The sequence below is a fragment of the Aythya ferina genome (assembly GCF_964211825.1).
Source record: "Aythya ferina genome assembly, chromosome: 1".
Lineage (NCBI taxonomy): Eukaryota > Metazoa > Chordata > Aves > Anseriformes > Anatidae > Aythya > Aythya ferina.
In genome coordinates, this window is record NC_140296.1 from 69,598,252 (window position 1) to 69,622,525 (window position 24,274).

General features: G+C 43.4%; 1 protein-coding gene across 5 annotated transcripts in view; it reads left to right on the forward strand.

Moving 5' to 3' along the window:
- The first annotated feature begins 563 nt into the window (after positions 1–563).
- The window catches only part of GABRA5 (gamma-aminobutyric acid type A receptor subunit alpha5), a 57,337-nt gene continuing 33,626 nt past the window's right edge, over positions 564–24,274 (forward strand). The window contains exons 1-6 of one of the 5 annotated variants that reach the window (XM_084505599.1): positions 564–677; positions 1,262–1,320; positions 1,911–2,063; positions 10,902–11,023; positions 12,190–12,257; positions 12,371–12,591. In XM_084505599.1, coding sequence (XP_084361725.1) covers positions 1,978–2,063; positions 10,902–11,023; positions 12,190–12,257; positions 12,371–12,591 — 497 coding nt within the window. In that variant the 5' untranslated portion in view covers positions 564–677; positions 1,262–1,320; positions 1,911–1,977. Of the gene's footprint in view, positions 678–1,261; positions 1,321–1,462; positions 1,481–1,506; positions 1,621–1,910; positions 2,064–10,901; positions 11,024–12,189; positions 12,258–12,370; positions 12,592–24,274 lie in introns of those variants that run through there. The other 4 variants (XM_084505598.1, XM_084505601.1, XM_084505602.1 and 1 more) reach the window with 4 other exon arrangements.

The window sequence follows — 24,274 nt, forward strand, 5'->3', positions numbered from 1 at the left end:
ACCTTGATGATGCCAGGATGCTACAATTCTCTGCGAGCAGCCTGAGCTTGAGCAGGTACTAAGTGTAACACTGCTTGTGTTGAGGTGCCGAAGGAACGCACCCCTTTTCCTACACAACCAAACCGCAAATTACTGCAGGCCTCCTGAAACACCAGTGTGTGCAAAGCAACGAGAGCTCCAAAAGAAGCTGGGTGCACAAATCTGAGCTTCTCCATTTAAGAGCTGGGATGGCATAGTGCAGGTCCACCAGCTATGGGAAAGGATGCGGGCGCAGATATATGTGTCTATACATATATAGGGGGATATATGTGGATATATCCATGTTGTGGGCATGGATATAAGTGTCTATACGTGCATATGGGGATGTATATGGGTACATAGGGAACCTCCCGCTGCCTCACCCGCCCTTGTACCGCCGCGCTCCCTGGCCGCTGGACGGTCCCCATCTCCAGGAGCGACCCCGGGAAGGGGGTCCGGGGGTGCGCGCCCCCCGCGCACCGACCCGCGCTCCCGCCGCCGGGCTGCGCGCGGGGGCGGTGCGGGCGCGGGCGCGGCGCTGCGGCGGGGCCGCGCCTGCCAGCGGCGGGAGAGGCAGCGGCGGCGCTCCCGCTCCGCGCCGCAACTTTGGGGCCGACACCGCCCCCCTTCGCCCTCGACCACCCCTCCGCGGGCGGCCGGTAAGACCCGGGACCCCCAGCCCCGACGGGCCGGCGCACGGCCGCGGCAAACTTCGGCGGCGGGGTGGGGAAGGGACGAGAAGGGAAGGGAGGGGAAGGGACGAGAAGGGAAGGGAGGGGAAGGAAAGAGATGGGAAAGAAGGGGAAGGGTCGGGGGTCGCGGGCAGGCAGGTGCCGTGCGGGAGGGCAGCGGCCGCGTCCCCCCGGCGTGGAGCAGAGCGAGCGGGACTCGCTGCGGGGCAGCCCGGGGGCGGCTCGGCTTCGGGTTTAGCATCCTTAGCATCTTTGGCTTGGGCATCTTTGGATTTGGCATCTTTGGGTTTGGCATTTTTGGGTTTGACATCTTTGGGTTTGGCGTCTTTGGCTCCGGGCCGGGAGGGGGGAGTGAGTTTTTGCCGGTGGGAGCGGGGTGCAGGTGGAAAATCCAGGCAGCTGCCCTCTGTTTTTGTTTTTTGTTTTTTTTTTTTTTTTTTTTTTTTTTTTTTTTTTTTTGTTGTTGTTGTTTTTGTTTGTTTGTTTGTTTGTTTTTTTTTTTTTCTTTTGCTTGCTTTTTTTTTTTTTTTTTTTTTCCTTTTCTTTAATAGGGCACGGAGGCAAACGTTAGAGCACGATGCTGAAATTGGTGATCTGGTGGCTGAGGCAGGTATCCGAGAAGCAGCGGTCGCTGGAGCAGCAACGTTACTGGCGTTCTTGGTGCTAGCGTGAGGTTTATGTGCCTTTGCAAGGAAGGTCACTTTTTTACACCCCCCACCCCCCCTTCCTTTTGCTAAGCCGTGCATCAGCAGCGTGAATTCCAAGAAGCAGTAGGTGTTTCTTGGCATTTTAACTGGGATTTTGGAAGGGGAAGCCGGGTATTTAATGGGAAAAAATTGCGATGGAACGAAGGGATGCGGAGGCTGCACACAGCTTGGGGTTTGCAGGCGTGTGGAAGTTGTTGAAATAGGTAAATGGTCAAAACTGGCATTTGGGAAATGATTTCTTTAGTTACTTACATGACAAACAAATGTAAAGGAAAACTGGGCCACTAAGAATTTTTCCTGTTTTGCAGTTTGCTGTCAGCAGAAGGTAAAACATGTCCTTGAAGATATAGAATTTTACATAAACAGATGATGTTTACATAAGCCTGAAGAAGTTTGTGAAAAACACAGAGAGCAGAAGATGCGGTGTGAGCTGAAGTCGGCTGTCCTGCTGCTCGTCCATGTAATAATTTTTCTTTTTTTTGTATTGTTGCAGCGTGAGAACAAAGTGAGCAGCTGCACCTTTACCAAAGCAACCACCTGCGTTACTCATCTCCTCTGGAATGGACAATGGAACGGTCTCTGGCTTTATCATGATCAAAAACTTCTTCCTCTTCTGCGTTTCCATGAGTTTAGCCAGCCACTTCGGGTAAGTTGCCAATTGTGTTTGAATTTCTGCTGTGTCTTTTTGAAGGAAATGAAAAGCTTTGGCTCCATGTGGTGTGGAGCAGCAGCACAAAACAAGCAAGCTTTGCATTTGATCTGAATGTACCGGTGTCGGGAGAAAAGGAGCGGTTTGCCTTCCTGCTCCAATTTTCTGTTTCCTATCAGCTCTCTATGCTCATATCATTTTTGCAGGGGGGGAACGTGGAAATTCAGCCTGGGCCTTTGGCTGCTGAGTGCCCTGAGCTGGCCATGGAACAGCCGGGTGCTGATGCACTGGCTGCTGGTGTGGTTGCACTGAGGAGGGCTCGCACCTTCCCTCTCACCTGGCGGCACAGGCTGCAGGCAGCAGTGCCAGACTGCAACAGCAGCAGGACCCAGTGCATGCTCCTAGCTGGTATAGGCTTCTTAGTGAGTAAGATTGTGGCCGCTCAGGAGGACAGCTGAATTTGAAACTTGCTAGAGTAATTAGAAATTACATTTCCCTGAGGTGCATAGCAAGGAATTCTGCTTCCTCATTTTTTGCTTTGGGTGCTTTCTTGATTGTGAGATTTTTAAAACTGTATTGAAGAAGTACTCCTACTGTAGTTCTTCAAAACACACCCACAAAACAAACAGAAAAACCCTATTTACATGTTTTCCCTAAAATGAGATATCTTCAGAACTTTCCAAGATCAGACTATGCCACTGAACCCCGAAGAAACATTTAGCAAGTGCTCTGGAAACGTAGGTTGATTCTTTTTTTGTGGAGGAGAACAATTATTTATGATTTCACCAGAAAAAAGAAAAAAAAAAAAAAAAAAAAAAGAAAAATCCTCCCAGTGTGCTGATTCACAAGCATACCCATCACTTCTTTGCTAAAAGAAGGTACAAAATGGAGATGCAAATTAGCTTCTTATTTCAATCAAAGTATTTTTTTCCAGATTGGAACTAGAAGACCAAACCTTGAATGACAACTCTCTGTACTGTAAGCAAGACTCAGCCCTGTCTTTAGTGTGTGTCTTAAGTAGGTGCACAGAAAGCTGTGACCATAGTGCCATGTATGAACAGCTGCAGACCTGCACCCACAGGGAAGGTAAATTGCTGCAGTCTGCTTTATTCACCTTGGAAAAGCTCAGTCCTGCTTTCACTATGGCCTAGGGCAAAACCCTCACTGGACTTCTTGATGGAAATGAAGAGGGCTTAGGTGGTGTGGAACTGGTGTTGAACTTGTCTTGACATGGTAGGGGTATAACCAAGTATTACCACACTGAGGACATCTTGAGGACTGTTGCCTCAAGTCCTTTCTGACTGCCCTTATCCCTACAGAAGGTGTTAACTGCACTAGTTTGGCACAACCTTTTTGGTGGGGGGGTTGTCTACCTTCTGCATTGCTCATTGAACAGAAGAATAGAGACTGCAAAAAAAGAGGCTTAACTCTCCCTTTTGACTCCCAAATAAATTATGAACAGAAGTTTCAGGTGGGAATCGTGTCCCATAACCTGTCAGGTAACCAGAGCAGGACAGTTACAGGAATGTAGGACACTCGTCTTCTGTGAGTTAGTCAAAAAGCTGCCGTGCACTACAACAAGATCATCACGTAACAACCCCTCACCCCCCCACCCCCAATTTTTCTGATTTCATAATTGTAGTCAGGGCCTGCAGAGATAAGCAGCACCAATCCACTGCGCCATTCACATGCTGCCTTAGGGCTGAACTTTGACCCTGCTCAAAAGACAGAGGATGCTCCAGCGCTTCTGTTTCAGAAGCAGAAGCAGTTTCAGAGTGTAATTTGCTAAGTGCTTTGGGACTGACTCTTCAGGACGGAACGGTACAATTTACATGTAGGCTGCTTTATTAACTGCTACGATCCAGAACCTAATACTGATAATACTTGCTGTTGCTACCAGATTCTTTTTTATTAGCTTCATCCGTGTTTGGATTGCACTGCCGCATTTCAGTGCTTTTAGCAATGTGCTAAACAAAAGTGATTGGCTAAATGACCACAAATTAAAAAGCAAAATGCAGCAAAACTTTATAGATGAAGGCAGAGATTTGTGTATGATCCTCCATAGTCATTCCATGATTATATTAAATCATAAATACAGTTTTTGATGACTTAGCTAAAGCCACCTTTGGGGATTTTGATGCACAATGCCTGGTAAAATAAACAGGAATTATGTATCTCAGTCTCCTAGGCTACTTCAGAAATCTCAGCAAAAGTCTGTGATTAATGGTTAACATAAATGTGGAATGACTATTGAGTGTTATCCTCATCAGTAGGCCGTAGAGGAGGACTGTAGGCATGGTTGGTAGAAGTTATTTAAGGAAAAATCATAGAATTAAGATTCAAGGATATAGGTCGAAGGAGAAGAGCATATGATTCCCTTATCCCTATTGGTGTAATTTTTCTGTGACCCTACTTCTGCATAGAATCCACCACGAGTCAAGGCTTTTTCAAGCTTGTGTGACTTCAGCCTCAAGTTATATCATGATCTAATGAGTTACGATATAGTACTGAAATATTTGGAGATATTTACCTTACAGACCATTGTGAGCTATTTAGAATAGCGTAGAGTAGAATAGTTCAGTTGGAAAGCACCTACAAAGATAATCTGGTCCAACTAGCTGGTCACTTCAGGGCTAAAAAAAAAGTTAATTCACATTAGGGTTAGACAATAATTAGATATCGAATATAACTGTGGGGGGTGTTTTCAGATGAGACAGGAGTCTGATTCCTTCTGTCTGTTTTACGTGAAGGGTTGCACTGAACTCACTCACAGTTTCATGCCTGCAAGGTCTGAAGGATCAGACTGTCAAAAGCAGGCAGAAAGTGGGTGCTCTCCTGGCAGCAGGTCAGTGGAAATTCGAAATAGTTTGGATTCCACCCCCTTCAGACTGATGCCCTGCAAGATCAACGTAGTGAGGTGGAGTTTGTGGGATCGAGCATCCCACAGGTGGAATCAGTTTGTGCAAGGTCCTGTCATGGCAGATGCTGTGGGTGCTGGGGCAGGGCTGAGCATCTTGCCCATCCCAGCCCTGAGGATGGGTGATGGGCTGCTGGTTAGCAGGGAGATGTTCCAGGGATGAGGTGGCACACAATCAGCCACATGCTGACCAGCCTCATTGCGCCTTGGCTCATTTTTACAAGCCCCAGGCTGCATGTGGGGACATTTTTGGGGACAAGCTGATGACAGTCCCTGCACACGCTTGCGTTTTAGGAGTGCGATTTCAGAAATCTGTCCGAGAGCCTAAACCAGCAGGGACGGATGTTGTTGGTGTAACCACAGTTCAGTCACCATCTGCTAATAATATTTATAATAGTAGAAACACGGGAAACAGAAGATCCCAATTAAACGTAGCTCTAGCCAACGCAACACTTTTCTGTGCGCGGTGAGAATTTGCTCTGCAGCGGGTCTGTAGTTTCACATACTTTCCCACTAGCTCACTGTCCTTATCACTGAGAACATAATCCTGCTATTTAGTCTAAACATACCTCTCCTTCAGGCTGTGGCATTTGCTTCAAGTTCGTCTCTGCAACCCTGAGCAGTTTGTTCTGATGGGTTATGCCTTTCTGAGTAGTCACAGATGCTGGGGAGTTCTTCCTTGGATTTTTAAGACTCATTTTCTGAAAATTATCATATGCTTACATGGTTGTGCTCATCTTTATTTTATTTTTTTTTTTTTTTTGTATCCTGTGTTGCTTTCCTTCTCCATGCCTCCAGATAGCTTTGCAAACATGTCAGAAACCCATCAGCCAGTTCCCACAACTGGAAAAGCAAGGGAATTGCTGCACAGGGAAGGCAGGAAGAGGTTCATTCCTCTGCTGAGCAGAAAGCTGTGGTTTGAGCATCACCATCTTGCCAACATTAAGCAGGCTGACCAGGTAGCAGGTGCTACCTGCAGGCCATCCCACATGTATTGCCTTTCTGTCAGCCTGCATTTCAGCAGCTCGGGGAAGCAGGGTGTACTGGGAGGTGTGTAACATCTTGGGGAGAAGCTCAGGATGCTGAAATGGACATAAAGGGGTATGAGGGGTGAGGGTGATAGGATACCGCTCTATGGGATGCAGGCTTTTGTCACACTGCTCAAAAATTGCCTATTCCCAGCAGGTAGTGAAATACTGCTCTTGGTAAATAAAATAATGAAATTATTCTTAAAACATCTGCAAGGACTGTTAAAGTTTCAGTATTTTCTGGCATCTCTTTCCTGTATCCTAATCCGTTGTGAAAGAAATGAATTGTCAGGGCTAAAATTCACAAAGTATCAGCATTTTTAGATCTGAAGAATCTGTAAGAAAGGGATGGGAAGAAGCCCACTCGGAAAAGTAAACATATTTCCTTTGATATCTGTCCAGCTGACAGCATCCAGAACTGTGCAAATGCATTCTCCACTGTTTTCTCTACCAACTGTTAATTTGTCTCAAGTTCTGGTATAATTCCCAATCCTATTAAAGCAAGTTCTTGGAAACTTTACTTGTAAGAGAGAGAGAGAAAGAGAGAGAGGAAAAAAATAATAATAATAAAAAAAGTTTGCAATTGCAAAATATTCCTCAGTTATTTTCTAGTGTGTCTTACTTTATTATTATTATTATTATTTTTTTTTTTTTAAAAAGTTTCAGGAAAATCATGAAATATCTACAATACATTTTCCTCTTATTACAACAGAGTTATGAATAGAACATGTCACAATTTTGACTAGATAGCAAAAAAGACAATGTTTAAAATGGTAAGCGATGAACTCATCAGAAGAGGTAGTTGAGCATCTTTAGAGAGTTATTACATTTTACACTGATGGCCTTTTCTGTAGCTTCTGATTTTTTGAGTCACCATGAAATTGCAGTATTAAATAAATATAATGAGAAGTATTCCTGGTTGGTTTAGTTTATGTTCAATAATGAGCTTTAAATTTAATTATCTTTGAATTTTCTTAGCATCTCCTAAGGTTCTTTTCAAGGTTTATTTATATTCCATAACTGAAAATGTCTCCTTCAAAAACATTTTTGATTGCAGCAAGACAATAATGTGTTTACCTACTAATTTGCTGATAAAACATAACCTTTACATGCGTGGAAACAACTGGTTCAGGATATCACCTCTTTTCTTATAGCTGTATTATTCATACAGCTATAATATCTAATACTCAACAATGTGTGCAACTTTAACAGTCCAGTCTTAAAGCTTTGATGTCATAAAAGACAACCTCAGCACTTAAACTGAAATGTGAACTGCTGTTTTACCAGCAATCTCAGAAATTCAAACAACACCCTAACTTTTATATGAAATAAAAAATAACATTTGCATTAATGGCAAACAGTAATCCATGTACAGACACAACTTCACATAATACTGACATTTCTCTAAAATTCAGCATCAGATGCCGTCTTTGTCTTTCACGTATGGGTGAAGTGATCTGCCAAATCTAAATTGGATTGCTGTTTTGCAGATGAGGTACAGACTTTTTATGAGTCTTCACGGTAGTCATTTCCCCATCTTTGTCATCTATTAATTAGCTTTTCTTGTGGGGTTATACAAGTATTTCAGTATTTGGGGTGTGTATGCTGTTCTGGGGAAAGATGTGTGTAGCCAAGATAGAAAGAAGCAACATCAATTACTCATGTTAGATGCAGAAGAGAGGTTATGAGAACTAGATATATTTTGTCCTGTCTCCCCAAAAATAGTTCAATGGGAATCTTTCCTCTGAGTTCAATTGGCTTTGAATTCAGACGTAAGCACTAAAAATAACAAGCTTTTTTCAAGAGCAGAGAAACTAGTGGAGCTCTGTATGCTGCGTCCTCAGCACCGTAGTTTTACAATAACCCAAGCTCCACATTTGGCATCTCTTGTTCCCATCTCCCATTGCAATACCTACATTTTACCTCTGCAGTCTATTTCTCCCAGTATCTTTCCTAATCACCCTGCAAGTCTCCTCCGTATCTCTTAATTAGCAGGGAGGAGGTGGGCTGGTTTTGCTGAGGCTGTTTTTGAGCTACATGCATGCTGACTGGCCCAGTCAGCGAGCCAGAGGGAATAGGCGGCTGCTGACCTCACATTTTTACTTAATGAGGCACTAATTTAGATTTCTCTCCCCTTGTCTAGTCACTGCTTCTCATGAAACCTGTGGGAACGAAATGAAGTTTGATCTCTCTGCTTCTTTGTCAGATGGATTGGAAAATGGAAATGGCTTCCTATGTTGATATGGCGGAACAGGCAGACAGCATGACACATGTCTCTTTCTCAAGAAAATGGGCTAAAGAGAAACTGAGAAAAGTTTTAAGTAGTGCTTTTACCTAAGCTTTAGTTATGATAACTGCATAGGAAGAACCTGTGTGACTTCCATCTCCTGTCCCTTTTTGTTAAGGTGCCATGTGTATGTAACACCTTTACTAAGCAGTGAATCCATTTGGTTATAACTGACAAAAAATATATATAGTCTTTTGTTTTGGATGGCCCAATGTGCCAGGATGTATAAAGTTTCTTTAATCAGTTTGCATCCACTGGACTAACTGCATATCATTTTAGTCAAACATATCTGCCTTACTGTTGCGCAACAGAGAAAACTGGTCGTTAGTTTGATCTTCAGACCATGGAGAGATAGGACAGCCTAAAAAATGGGTGAGATTCACAGATGAACTTTTGCCTGCAGCAGCGGGAATGTCACAGAATCACAGAATTTTCTAGGTTGGAAGAGACCTCAAGATCATCGAGTCCAACCTCTGACCTAACGCTAACAGTCCCCACTAAACCATTTCCCTAAGCTCTACATCTAAACGTCTTTTGAAGACTTCCAGGGATGGTGACTCCACCACTTCCCTGGGCAGCCTGTTCCAGTGCCTCACAACCCTTTCAGTGAAGAAGTTCTTCCTAACATCTAACCTAAAACTCCCCTGGCTCAACTTAAGCCCATTCCCCCTCGTCCTGTCACCAGGCACGTGGGAGAACAGGCCAACCCCCACCTCGCTACAGCCTCCCTTGAGGTACCCATAGAGAGCGATAAGGTCGCCCCTGAGCCTCCTCTTCTCCAGGCTGAACAAGCCCAGCTCCCTCAGCCGCTCCTCGTAGGACTTGTTCTCCAGGCCCCTCACCAGCTTCGTTGCCCTTCTCTGCACCCGCTCAAGCACCTCCATGTCCTTCTTGTAGCGAGGGGCCCAAAACTGAACACAGTACTCGAGGTGCGGCCTCACCAGAGCTGAGTACAGGGGGAAAGTCCTTTTGTGGTGGCTTGTCCTTTTGTGGTGGCTTCAGGCTCTCCCCATGATGAGCTTGTTGAGGGTGGCAGCATTGCCAACCTCACCCATGCTGTGAGGAACCACTCTTGGCCAGGAGTTTCTATGTGCTTCTGCATTTCTGGGAATCAGACCAGCCTGGCCTTGCTCCCTTTCCTGAGAGGCTCTGCAATCCTTTCTTTTTCCAGCAGAAGCACACAAGATGTAGTGGGGGCAGACACAGGACTGTGTGTCCCCCAAAATGGGTCTGACTAGTGTGTAGGGGGTGTTATGTGGCCACCAGCAGCTTGTCATGAGCCAGGTCTTGTGCCCATAAAACTTCCAGACTGTGCCCAGGCTGAGTGCATGGGTATCAGCCAGGTCGCATTAGTGTAAATCTTGTGGAGGTACAGGTTGAGGTCACTTATCTTTCTTCGTATAATTCTTGTTCTGTTAGGTAAGTATCATGCATATTTTACAGGCATTCTGCAAGGCAATCTATTCAGAGGAATGCTTGGAGAGTCTCTGTTTATTTGCAGATTTATTTCCCTGGGGATTGGTGATAAATAACCAAGAATTATTATCTTTTTTATCTCTGGGTCACTAGTTCACACCGAGATCAGGTGCATAAAGTAGGGTATGGCTACCTGTGGGGTGATGTGCCCTCTTTCACAGATGGAACATTTCTTGGTGATTTCAGCAGAGACTTAAAGCTGAATAAACACCAAGTCTGAGAAAACTTGCCATTTTAAGAGGGTCTTATTGCTTGCTGCAAGTGAAGCCTGTTTATGGATAACTTACGTGTCTTTTATCTGTTCTTTAGTTAAGCAAAGGCATTAGTAGGCAGGGGATTCTCCTGAGTGTCTTTAAATTAAAATGAAATGGATTTAAAAATGCAAGTTTTAGTAGTGCTGTAAGCTGGGGAATCCTTGTGGGTGCTTCTATGTAAGCCAGCTTCCTAGGTCTGAGCCTTAGATACCTGAGCAGACAAGTTTAAAATAAAAAATCAGTGGTATTTTGCTGGCTTGAAGGACCCTTTCTGAAATATACCTGTCCATAAGTCACTTAAAAAAAAAAAAAAAAAAAAAAAAGGAGTTCAGATTGAATGCAGAAAAAAAAATCTGGTGCAAATATATGGAGCAAAGCCCACTACATGTTGTTGTTATTTGCATACTACAAGGTGTGTGGGGGATAATTTATGCAGAAGAGAGAGGAGGCATGAAGAATTGTTGTCTTGGTGCTGCAGTATTCCTTTCAGGTACCCCAGTGATAGCTGGGGTGGGATTTTTGGATGCAGTGGGAGTTTGTAATCCTCAAATGAGGTTAGAATTTGTCCTTTGTTCTGGGGATAAGTTACGTAACGTGTAGAAACGAGAAGGTGTTTGGTGTGTAAGGATTAAATAGTACCTTCAGGCAGACTTGAGGGAGCATCTCCAGGAAAATCCGTGCTGCTCATCCAGCCCTACCATGAGCTGATGCAGTTTCCCAAGACTGAAGAACTATTGCCGGGGAAAAACCAGGATGAGGTGAAATGGGAGGGGAGAGGGCAGGAAGCTCGGAGGCTCTCATCTTGAAGTTTCCTTGAGGTCCCTTGAGATTGATGCAGTTTTTGACGTGTTTCTTTTCTTTTGCATGAAATAGCTTCTCGCAAACGCCAACAGCACCAGGAAAAGAGGACGCCAATGATAACATTACCATATTCACCAGGATCTTGGATGGTCTGCTGGATGGCTATGACAACCGGCTGCGCCCGGGACTGGGAGGTAGACTGGCATGTTGGCTGTGGCCGGTGAACTGTGTGGGTGATGGTGCTACAGAGTGACCCCTGCCACCCTCACGTATGGACTTGGTGCAGCCTTGATGAGAGACAGGCCAGAAATCAGACTTGTCTCCTGGCAAGCAGGGCTCCATATAGGGGTCACTGACATCCCTTTATTTCAGTCATCAACCCTTTGAGGTTGGATGAGAAGAGCATGCATGATGCATGCTTTATGTAATTGAATTCATTTTGGTTTCCTTTTCTCTCTCTTAAGGTGAGCGAGACATGGTGCTAGCAGGTTGCCGCAGGGTTCCTTAGCTGGTCAGCATGTATAAAATTATGCCAGCAACAAAAATCTGTTTAAAACAGAACCTCAAACCATCCGTGTTTAGACAGCTACAGCAAATCTCTATTGATATGTCATTTTGATAACCTCTACAGCAGCTATTTTAAAACCGTAACATGTGAATAGTTACTTGCCATCCTAACCTTGTTGAGCCCTCCCTCAGCTCTCTTTCCCCCAGATTTCTCTCATCTCCTTCCCATGTGTAAACCATCTGTTATGTTTCTTCCTGGCCCTTTTTTAATCTGGCTACCCCCACCGTTTCCTCTTGTGAGACCAACACATTGCTTTCGTTCCTTTCTCTCCTTCTTCTCTCACTTTACGCAGAGATGCTTGAAAATAGGGCTCGATGCTCCTATCTTACGTAACGAACTTCTGAAATTTCTGCCCTTAAATTAAATTAGTCCTCGGTTTGAAAAGATGCCAGCAAGACCTAAAGGTCTTAAGGGTGGAATTAATTTCACCTAGCTTTGGACATCTATAATGTAGATGTCTGCCATTGAGCAAATCACCCAGTTCAGCAGAAGGAAATAGGCCTTTCCAAGGCACACTTTGTTTCATCCTGTGGCAGGCATCGAAAGCTATCAGTCAGGGGAATTGCACCTTTGAAGGGCCTGTTTCTTTCCACTGATCATAAGGAAAGAGCCTGGGCTCTCAAAGGTCGATGTTTGCATTTGATCATGGAAGAAATTCCTCCTCAAATGTCTTCTTAATTTCAATCTTTTGGGGATCTTGGAGTGATTCAGAAGTTGTTAAAAGAGAAATGCATCAGAAGCACGAATTGCATCTTAAAGCAATTACTGACTCAGAGCCTATATTTATTACAGAGAGAATAACACAGGTGAAAACAGATATCTATGTTACCAGTTTTGGTCCCGTGTCAGACACAGAGATGGTAAGTTCTCGCATGTGGCTCCCAGCTCAGTTGTATTTACGGGGCTAAAGCCATTTTCAGAACCATCACTACTGTTCTGACCCTGCCATAACCCGGTTGTTTCTTTGTGCCAGGAATATACCATTGATGTTTTTTTCCGACAAAGCTGGAAAGATGAAAGACTTCGATTCAAAGGTCCTATGCAGCGCCTCCCCCTTAACAATCTGCTCGCCAGCAAGATTTGGACACCAGACACTTTTTTCCACAATGGCAAGAAGTCTATTGCTCACAACATGACAACCCCAAACAAACTTCTGCGCCTTGAGGATGACGGCACTCTGCTGTATACCATGAGGTAATAACCTGGATTCATTTCTCCTGATGTGGTTTCCTAACTAGCTCTGCAAATACTGGTGGGGTATGCCACTTCCCCCACCCATAGTAAAGCCAGGCAACCAGTCCTTCACACATATTTGTGTGAATATCAAGAAAAGTGGAAAACATAATCACTGCCTCCAAGTACCAATTAATTTGTAGCTTCTGAATACTGCTGGTGCTTAAATATTTCCTTTGATTAAATGGAAGGCATATTCTCAACAGATTTGATGATTCAGTCCAGCATTTTTTGTGAAGATCTGTTCTCTCTTACTATTTGTGTTTGCAGCTGCAGTGCTGATTGCAGGAGAACTGTCCCAAAGGCCAGAGATTGGCATCTTGTTCTGGGGTAGTATATCCTGAACCTTCGAAGCTTTTGTTATTACTTTTTCAATTTTGCTAATTGTGCTAAAAGGTGAATCACCTTAGGGATAAACAATGTATGTTAGAAGCACTGTGGAGCTGTTTTAGCAAGTATTTTCCTGAAAACAAAGCTGGTGCATTACACTGACATAGAAGCAAACCAGCATCTTAGTTCTTCAGGGTTGTGCTCCTCATCTGATTAGAGGATACTGTCAAGATTCATTATTGCATAACCTAGATATTAGATATAATATCAGTAACATTAGAGGATTGTCTGAAGTTCTTCTCGGGCTAAATCCCACATCAGTGTACAGCGATTTGCTCATTAAAAGTAATTAGGCTGTAGTAATTAAGACTGCCTTGTATCTTCAACAGGGCTTTCTCTGAGAGTGTAGTCATACGGACAACACTTGAAAAGAGATGAAAGAAAAAAACTATTCTAAGCTTGTCTTATATGAGCATGTAGTGATGTCTGAGACCCATCAAAGAGGCTGGGAGCATGGCATTAAGTGCTGAAGTGCCTTGAAATGGGGGTTTTCAGCAAATCTGAGTGCTCCTGTCCTGCTGTGTCTGGTTCTGTGGGGCTGGCTCTATGGGAGCCCCAAGCTCTCTCCGTCTGGGCTTGTCGGGGCTTGGGGTATTATGCTTCTGTATGCAGGCACCTAGAGCATCCCCAGTTTTATTTCAGGTGTTGCTGCCCTGATTTATTTATTATTTGGCCCTGGCCTTAAATCCCTTGTCTTGACAGGAAAAGAGGAAAAGAGATTTAGAAGAGTTAAGGTATCCTTATGTCTTACAGCTTTAGACTGTCACTGTTGTACCTGCTCTAGTGCTAAAAAGGCTAAGACATGGTAGAGGTAATGTTTACAAGAAGGAGAAGAACCTAATTTCCCCTTATTTTCTCTGGCTATATGTATCGCTGTTCTTTCTCACACTTTTTTGCCAAGTTATTGCTTTCAGCAATAATAAACTCCTGAAATAATGTGAGGATAAGCACATATATGTTTAGATGGATGAAAGTGAAAATAACTATAGCTAATGCTGGCCTTAAAGCCAGCCTTGCCAGGACTGCCCTAATACAACACCAGGGGCTGCCACAGAAGAGATTCATGATGATCTGTGTAAATTACTTGTGTTGGTGAAGCCCAGAGCAGGCTAGCAGTCAACTCGGAGCAAAACATTACACAGTGTGTCAAATTTGCAGCTGGCATGATTTTTTTGGGGAGGAAAGCCCTGGGTTCTGCAGTGTTAAAGAAATGCAGCAGAGCACAGATTTGTTGGGCAATTAGGGCTTGACCCAGACTTTCTCATCATCTCCCCCAGTGTCTTTTCCTCTGGTATTCATAGAAAAGAAACCTGGGTGCACAGCCCGGATGACAGCAGCAGTGACAAGGGAGGACTTCAGCAGCAGCCTTACTTACACCTCTGGGAGGCACTTGTACAGTTAGGTGGGATGGATACTCACTCTCTGAAAACATTAGGCTAAGGCTCTTTGGAATTGATGTATTTATAGACTACAGAAAGACACAGAATGCTTTTGTAGCCTAAAAAAAATATATATTTTTTGTAGAGTATTGTGTGGGGGTGTGCATGTGTGTGGAAATAAATTCCCACTAACCGTGGTGTATGTGATAAGAAATGGAGCGCAAAGCTTTTTAAATAGCTTTCTTTCCACTATTGCAAGTAATAACTTTAAAAATAAAAGAGTGTATATCCTATTCTGTTCAAGCCCAAGCCAAGGGACTGTTTTTGTAAGGTGCACAGAGCTGTGCTACCTCAGGGGTCTCAGTCTTTCACAATGGACACTGCAGCAGTGGGAGCAGTGGATGCAGTGCCACAAGGTGGTTGGAGAAGCCCATCCTGACCCACACTGTGGTGTCTATGACCTTCACTCAGCCCCCTCCAGCCACTGCCAGCCCTGCACAAGTTCCCATGGAGGTATCAGCTCATCAGCGCTACCCAGTGAGGCTTTCCCCAAGAAGATAGGTGCCGTGGGGATTTTTTGGGGCAAAACTTCTCGTCCTGGTGGTGGTGTGCTGGTTGGAGGTAGCGGGTCCCAGCTGGGGCATGTACTTCATGTCCCACAGCTCCCACCAGGCTTGCTTGGTCCTCAGAATTTGGGGATGTGGAGACAGTCCTCCATTAGCTCTGCATTCCCCTTGTTTCCAAGGAGGAATCGCGAGCTTCCCAGACTGTACGTAGGAGTAATCTGTGCAGGGAGGATCGGACCCTCTGTCATTGACAGCGATGCCGGAATTGCTTTTGCAACCTCGCATCTGGCTGCCTGAATGAAGAGGAGGAAAGCAGCCGAGCCAATGCTGACCTTCCATCTTATTTGACTTCCAAATATACCCGGTTTGATCAGTGGAGCAAACTTCCAGCTTTAGCACTTGTCAGTACATATATTTTCATGATAAATGTGTTTACTTACAAAGAAAAAATGAATTCTTTGCATATTGCATTTGATGATATGTTGTCTGGGTCGGAAGTTGATGGGATGTATTTTGCTGGGGAAATGTAATAAAGAGGCTTCTATAATGTGCGTTATTAAAACTCTTCTGCCTGAATATAAGAACACAATATGCTCTTTAGATAGATTTTGTAGGCAGCAATATTCTCTGTAGGGAATAGCTTAATAATTCTGATTGGTTTTGATTTGGTGGGCCTTATTTGTTTTATTTCGATAATGTGGTTTACAAATGATACACTGCTGAAGTAAGTGTTGCAAATTCTTTTTCCGCCCCTAGAGGGGAGCATTGTCTGCAGCTCCATTTTCATTATTTATTTATTTATTTTCAGTAAGAGCACTGTGGTAAAAAAGCACTAGTAAATGTGCTTCATATTTCACTGATCTGTATAGAAAATAGCTTTGTAAATGGAGGGAAAAAAAAAAAAAAAAAGAGTGAGAGATTCCCCTTTCCCTTCAAATACTCAGAAATTATTTAGTATATCTTAGTTAAGAAATAAATGCTGTAAAAGGCATAAAGCTCATGTGTTCCTTAAAACTATTCTATTTCAAGGACTGTGATTTAAGTAGCCTTTTCAGGCTAATAGAACTCAAATGTCTCAGTGAGCAGCCTTTTTTTTACTCAGCGGGGAATGACTATAAAGATAAAAGCTTTGATAAACTTTGCTGTAAAATGCTGGAAAAAGTGCTACCAAGTGCTGCCAGACTGCCTTTACTGCCAGAAATTATATGAGGTAGAGCACGCTCACTAGAACTAAGCTTTTGGATCGCACTTGAACTTTTGGAGAGTACTTCATAGGCAGTTTTTAGATGGGTTTCTCACAGCTTCTGTGTACTGAGCAATCTTTTTGTGTCATCACTTTCTGAAGAGAGCCCCATACCACCTTTCTTACCTCTGGGTAGCCAGAAATCTTCTGGAATTTGGGATTTTAAATGTCACCTGGTCATATGTGTGAAGTACAGATTTCCCCCGTATTATGACGACTGAAAATCTGAGAATATGAGAGTGTTTGCAGTTAAACATGTAGCATTAACCTGCAAACACGTTTTGTATCAGCTTGGGAGAAGAAGATATTTGTCAGTACGTTGTTAAGAAACTCCAAAATCTTTCGTACAGGCCCAAAATACGAAAGATTTTAATTTACGTTCATTCATGGAAGACATTTACTGTTTTGCAGTGTGTAGATTAGCCGTCCACTTGGTGGCAGCATCACCACGCTGCTGGGTGCTCTGTAGCTGATGCACTGGTTTAACCGTGCTGAAAATCGAGTTTCTTAACATTAGCACTGAGCGTTAAAACTGCAAGTGCAAGTGTACATGTGTTCTTGGTGCATGTTAGCACACGGTCTGCTCCTATATGAAACACTTCATTAGCAAGCTAACCATTTCAAACTGTAGAGATATTGACAATAAAGCCAATTAACTGGAAGACGCACTGCTGTTTTCAAGGTTTTGATTGGGAAAGCCAGGTTTTGTTTGCTTGTTCTTGTTTTCTTCTTTTTTTAAGGGAAAATTATTCTATGAGAAATGTGTGGGTTTGTAAGTGCTGTCAGTGCCAGAAGGCGCCCTTTCCCAGATGCAGATTTGCTTGTGTGGCCCTGAGTGAGGAGTGACCAGCAAATTTACACTTTAAAAAGAGATGTTAATATTCAATCAGCCAGCTATCTGGACGGGAACGTTTCTGTTCAATTTGTGTGTGTTGTTCTCATTTCAGAGGGAAGATTTCATTTATGCATCCATTTATTTTTTACAGAAAGGGATCTGGCAATGCTTTGGGCATTGTATAAATATTACAAAACTAATTAGGAGCTATCAAACCATACAAACACACATTTCCTTTCACTGTGTTAAAGACTTGCTGCTTTCTGCCTCTTCTTTCATATTCAAGCTTCAAAAAGCCTGAAGCTGGAAGAAAAAAAAAAAAATAATATTTCTTCACTTTGGGCTGCATCTTACAGAGTGGTAAAAAACTGCTGTGGTGCCAAGGACTCTCAGTTGCTTTTCATCAATTCACATTTTGACAGAGCAAGAGAAACAGGGATATACAAAGTGAAGGGCCCTTCCCTGAGGACAGCGTATTAGCAGGATTCTTGTTTTAACACCAGGCCTATTGGTTCCAGTTTCTCTGATTTTATTGCACGTTGCCCCATTTCTCAAAAGTTGTCCTTTATGGAACCAAGATTTGTTGTTTTGAAAAATCCAGAGCTGGAATTATCCACAGGGAGGGAAAGGCATCAGAGGAGACTGTGGTGTAATACAATCAAAAAGGGTAATTATTACCTGCCCAAATATAGTCCCTATGCAGAGTGCATGACAATAGCCTATTCTGCTGGTAATAAAAGTGGGCAGAGCCCTGCAGAGATCTCTATCACAAAGACAGGAACTCTCACAGCAAGGGTAAAATTGATTAAAAGACAAAACCCAAACCAAGGCCAGCCCTTCTTTGGATGAGGGAGATGTTTGGCTGGACTTTGAGGGGTTACAAAAGATCCACCTTTAGTTTCAGCTCAGCACTGAGCACTGATGCAGACCTATCTTTCTGTTGAGGTGAGATGGTACAATTTCAGTCATGTTCCCATTTTATAAAAATGAACTAGGCCAAGTACCGTTTGCTGCTGCTAGCAGGAAAGCACAGCTGCATTGGTGACTCTCTCTTTGCCCAAATGTGTGGACAGGTCCCAGGTTATGTTCAGGGCTTCAGAAGTACCTCTTAGATGTTGAAGAATTGTTTTGGCTACTCTATCTTTTTTATCACCAGGGGAGCAAAACATTGCAGTGAACTCCCTAGTTGGTTCACTTAAACTGAAATTAAAATCTTCATCTGCCTAATTGGAAATACCATCCCCAGAAGTGCATTTATGCTTGTGCTGAAGCAGTAGCCTGCCAATGAGTGATCTGTAATACACAGTGGTGGAGTATACCAGGCCGTATGGGTGGGATTCACCTCAGCTAATTTCATTCATCTGTAACGCTGATGGCTGCAGCTGAGCCTCTTGGCTCATAATTGCTCCCAGTTCAAGGGAGGGAATATTTTAAGAAGTTGGTTGTCTGCATTATTGTAGATGTCTACTTCAGTATGAAGGATGCTTATTTCTCTCCAGTTACGCTGACGGGGGTTCCTGTTATTTTTTTTTTCACAATGGCAGAAAGAAGAACCTAGGGATGCTACTGTTGCTATTGGTACCAACGACTAGTGACACAAATCCTATCCCATTTACTTACTTCCATAGGGGGTTTCTGCTCCCATACTCATGTAGACTGGAGATTGCTGGTGTGCAATCCACTAAAGGCTGTGGAATGTTCTGAGCAGCAACTGGCCCTCCAGCGGTGTTGTGGAGGACTTTCACTGTTTCCTTTCCATGCAACACAAAGCCCAAGGCTGTGCAAGTACAGCACTTGTGAGTGCACTTAAATTGGTTTCACTCCTGCACTTTTACAATGCACCGTAGGAAGAGTAAAAGAAACCCCTATAAATCGCAATCCTGCCTTTGGTAGTTTTGATGAAGGGAAAAACCCTTGTGGTGTCTATTAGGTAAGAATTTTGTTGGTGAGGAAAAGGCTGTGTGGTGAGGGATGCCAGAGGCTAGCTAGGTGCTGGTGTGGGCCAGGAACCCATGGCTGAGCCAAGAGCTGGGGATTGAGAAGATGCATTTGAGGGCTTGCATGGGATAAGGCTTTGTAGGAAATGGGTGTGGAAGGATTTTGAGGAGAGTATCTGACGGTCACTGGGAAATAAATCAGAAGTGATACAGGTTGTGGTGTAGGCATCTGAGGTCTAACATGCTGCTCTAACATGCTTCAGAAACATCTGAGCAGATGAACACTTCATGGTGGAGTGAGAGATTACTCCTAAAGCATGTTATAACACAGGCATGTTATTACCCTGTAGGAAATTCATGGTAATTTGCCCTTCTCTGAAGGTTTCATCATATTGCTAACGTGTAGTGGAGTAAAGTCATGCAACAGAATGGTTCCTAGTTTCTTTTTGGGTAGGAATAGTCTTTGTTGTCCTATGCCATTCCTTTCCACTTGTCTTCTTCAGCCTTCCTACAGGAAAGTGTCTTGGTATGGCAGTCTGGGTGAAGAAATATATATGGCTTGTCTGTCATTTAACTGGTAGTCTGTACCACTGGCAGCATGTTACCTGCTCTTAAGACATTACCTTTGGAGATCTCAGCTACTTTCTAAGAGGTCTTATTATGTTAACACATCTTATGATGATGTTCAGCCTGACTACTCTGTTCACTGCTGTTAATTAAAAGTTCCAGAAAATATATGAACAAATATATATTACAATTATATTTATGTATTTAAAAAATTTCTGAACTGTTGTTTCTATCCAACTGCTCTAAATTATGAAGTGACTTTTTTTTTCACCAGGTTCTAGCTAAAGTCCAGAGGTCGTGTCCTTTATATGCATTATACCCAATGTAAAAACCTAGGAAGAATTTCTGTAAGTAAGGGTGGCCTTTCCTTTGTATACTCTTGTCAGGAATTTGAGCCAGGGAACTTGGAGACCAGAAGGGGAGATAACACCCTGGGCTATTTAGAAGGCTCAGTTCAGACTTCATGAGGATGTCTGATTGCTCCACAGTCTTCTTTTCAGTGGCTAATGAACTTGTCATATGTCTTGTCCATGTAAAAATGCTGTGTTCTGGCTTAGAGATTCATCTAAAAGGTCAGGAAAATAAAGAAACGCTCTTCAGTCAAAATAATAAACACCTACTATGTTTCTGCTACTAACTGTGCATCTTAAAAACATTAACTATGCAAATTGATTTCATTATCAATAAAACTCAAAATGCCATCTCTACATTTGCAAAGTCCAATGCTGGAACATAGTAGAATTATGTCTTTTACCGTTTTACCTGCTCTTGCTTTACTGTCACTTCTGAAGGTGTCACTGAGCTGGCCTTTTTCTGTGGTGCATGTGTACATGCATATGCATGTGTTTCTGTGTGAACGAGCAGGGTAAAGATCATGTGTTTCCAAGCGAAAGAGCAGATCATCAAATCACTTGATGTGTGCCCCTTTCACACAGAAGTGTGGAAGAACATACTCAGAAGACAAGAGATCTTGATGAGAGGGGCCTGGGAGGTGGACGTAGAGATGTGAAGTGAATAAGTGGAGTCTGGGGTCATATGTGTGTTGCTGAAAGGAAACTGTAATGTAATGTTTTGGAACTCTAGATCGTTCATCCGAACCATGGAAAATAATCAAGGATTTCAGCTTTTTGTTTAGGGCTGCCAAATCAAAAACCCTTCTACCCATCCTACCATGTGCATCCCAGTCTTGATGTAAGAGAGTCCAAACAAGCTGGTACTGCCCATCTGGTCCCCCCCACCCGTTATTACTTTATAAATCCATTTTGCTTTATTTATTTATTTTTTCTATAGGAAATTCTGCATGTGGTTTTGTGCCTATCTGTACAAATATAAAGGCTGTATGAATGGGGAGGAAGGATGGCTGTGCAGCCAAGAGGCGCTCATCCAAAGGGGGGCTGTGTGCCACATTGACAGACAGAAATGGAGGAACAAAAGCCCCTTTGGCCAGTCAGAAAATCTGTGCTGATCAAATTGTTTAATTGGCAGCATCAAAACTGGAGGGCAGGTGCATTGTGCTGCATCCATCACAGTCCTTAGCCTCCATTTCCTATGGCATGTGCTGGAGCTTTCTGTGCTCCCTTGTTGCTCCTGTACTTGGGTCTTCTCACACTGAAAACAAGGCTCAGATGACCCCTGTTGTGACTCTGGACACTGCTGCCACTGGCCACGTTGGTTAGGTGATCATGGTTGAGACATGTAGCATGTAGACTTGGGACAATATGGTATAGTGAAGTGTGGGCTGGTTGAGATATTTCCCTATTTACCATTATACCTATATCAAAAATGACATGAGCTATTGGTATTGCTAGCACCAGCTAGATGATGATGATGATGTTGACTATTATTATCATTATTATTATTATAAATTCAAGAATTAAGTAAAAATACAAGCTACTGCAGGGGAGAGATGTGAAGGCTGTCTTCATGGAGTGTCAATGAGTGTTCATCATATATAGGGGACCAAAAGGGAGAAACATTTGGAGAGCCTTTTAACTGAAACTATCAACTAGATGTGATACTGCACTATGCATTTATAGTACAGCCATATAGGTCTAAAGTTTCTCTAGGAAAGTAAGGTTTGTAGACAGAGAACCTAATGAAGGTCTTAACTGCCCAAAAGCTTGTGTTTTTTTGACTGCACGAGTTAATCTGATAAAAATAGATTTATTTCAGAGAGAGTTATTTTGCTCTTGGATTTGCATGGCAAGGATACATAAGCATAAATTCAGTGCTCCGTTCACTGTTTTTACCCATATTGATTAATGAAAGGTATTACCACTACTGTAAACTTTTGCCAGGAGTTGGAAATGTGATTCAGAGAATCACATTTTACAATTAGGTTGGAAGAGACCTCCAAGATCACCGACTCCAACCTCTAACCTAACACTAACAAGTCCTCCACTAAACCATATCCCTAAGCTCTACATCTAAACGTCTTTTAAATACCTCCAGGGATGGTGACTCCACCACTTCCCTGGGCAGCCCATTACAATGCCTAACAACCCTTTCAGTAAAGAAGTTCTTCCTAATATCCAACCTAAACCTCCCCTGGCACAACTTTAGCCCATTTCCCCTCGTCCTGTCATCAGGCACGTGGGAGAATAGACCAATCCCCATGATAAAAGTCTATATCTTTCCACGATCCCCACAGTTGTTTCTGTATCTTCCCAAATCACCATCAAAATCAGATAATTTAAGTGCCCTATGGGTTGTTTCACTGCCTTTCTAAGAACATCCTGTGTGTAGAGGCTGAACATCTCTCCTTGCCCCCATTAACGAGTGTGCTCAGGATGTGTCAAGGTATTCTGTGTTCAGGGAGGTTGTTCCTGTAGTGGCACAGTTTTTGAAATCAATCCCATCCACCTCAGACCATCTCAGGATAACCTAATCTTCAGCACAGTTAATGTAGACAATTAAAGACTTGTTCTCACACTTCTGCATAAGCTATGCTAAGGGTTTGGTTCACTTAAAATGAGTTTTGCTGCCAAGTACACCATGCCTCTGAATTCACAGCTCAGAAAAACATCAGTAATTGGAGTTCTTAGTCTTCCATAGACTGTGCTCTTTGGCATTTCCAAAGTACATTTCAGTGTCACATAAACATAATACATTTCTACAACACAGAAAAGTTGGGAAAGGGTAGTATCTTGGCAGAGTGATTAAGAAAGAGAAATAAGCCAAGACTGAAGTTTCTGCAGATCTCCTCACTCCAGCTCAATGCTTTAATTTCTGTTCTGTGGTCATTTTACATGGTGATCCCAAGGAAGTGAGTGTACAAACAGCATTATAAATAAAAACTGCCTTCATGTCCCACAAAGAGGGGCAGAACAAGGCTTTGAATCCTCCTTTGGCCACTTATCCAACGTGATGATGGAGCTTTGTGAGCATGGTGGTGTTTGAAATACTGAGAGTAATCAATTGCCAATCAACTCAGTCTAAAAAAAAAAATCTTTATTTTTCTGTTATCCATGTGAGTGAACAAGGGTGTGTACCAGAGATGCCACCAAGGCATGAACTGTTCTGCTGAGGTCCCGTTGGAGTAGGCACCTGGGGAAGCTTCTGGAGACCCTCCAGCAGAAGGGTCTGTCCCAACAGCGAAGTCTCTCTTTGCAGAGAACCAGCCAGCTGTTTTGGATGAGGTGTGTCTTGGGTAAGGCTGAATCCACCTAACTCTGTTTTGGCATTCCTGGGAGAAGCTGAGGTAGTTTTGAGATGGGTTTCAAGTAAACATTTTGCCTTTTCTAAGGAAAATAGTTGTGGCTAGCTTCATGATGGGCAGGGCATTTTGGCTCCTCTGCATCAATTCTGGCCTGAGCCCCACAGTAGTAACTGGTTGCCAGCATAGGCAGGGCCAAAGCAAAGCATTAAAATGTTTCCTTTAATTGGAGGCAAGGCCAGTGCACAAAAGCAAGGAACTCAGAAGACTGAGCTGGTCTGGGGGCTAAGGCAGGCAGGCAGGAGAGCCTCATATCGCCCTGACTCCAGTACCTCTAAGCCAACAAGTCACAACTGCAACGCATCACCTTCATCAGTAACTCTTCAATTATTTAACACTTGCTTTAACTACTTCTAAAAGCCACTGGTAACTCTGTCTTTCTGCTTTCTCCTCCTAAATCTCTCTCTTTATTTGTTTGCATACTAGACCTAGTAGCTGATAAGAAAAAGCAGGTTGCCATGGCTGTCTGCTAGCTCTCCAAGCAGGTGACTGCCCTCACCAGTCACCTCTGTAGCCTGACAGCTGCAGATAATACTCCAGAAAGTGTTTTCTACACTTCCAGGGAGCCAGAGACATGACGGTTTTGCTCAATCTCCCAACTCTTTTTCCAAGAGTAATGCTCCTTGCATTGAGAGAAATATGTGACAGCATCCCTCAACTTTCTTCGTCCTTCTCCTCCCCATCCCTTAATACCTGTATTGTGCCCTTCAGCCCCCCTCGGGCAACTGCAGGATCAGCGAGGAGAGCCCTGAAGTGCCGTGTAAAAGTGTCTTGAGGGGCAGGGTGCATTGTGCCACCAGGACTTCTGCCAAGGAACTCCTTGCAGCACACCCAGTGGGTGACTGGGTCCCAAGCATCTGCATTTATTCTCTCATCGCACACCTCCTTCTTCCCTCACCTGTTAAAAAGGAATGGCCTCATGAAAGAGTCAGCATGCTTAATTCTCTAGAAGAAATGTTTGAAGATGACTTTTATGGACTGAAGATGTCTTGCTGTGAAGTCTTGCTATGTT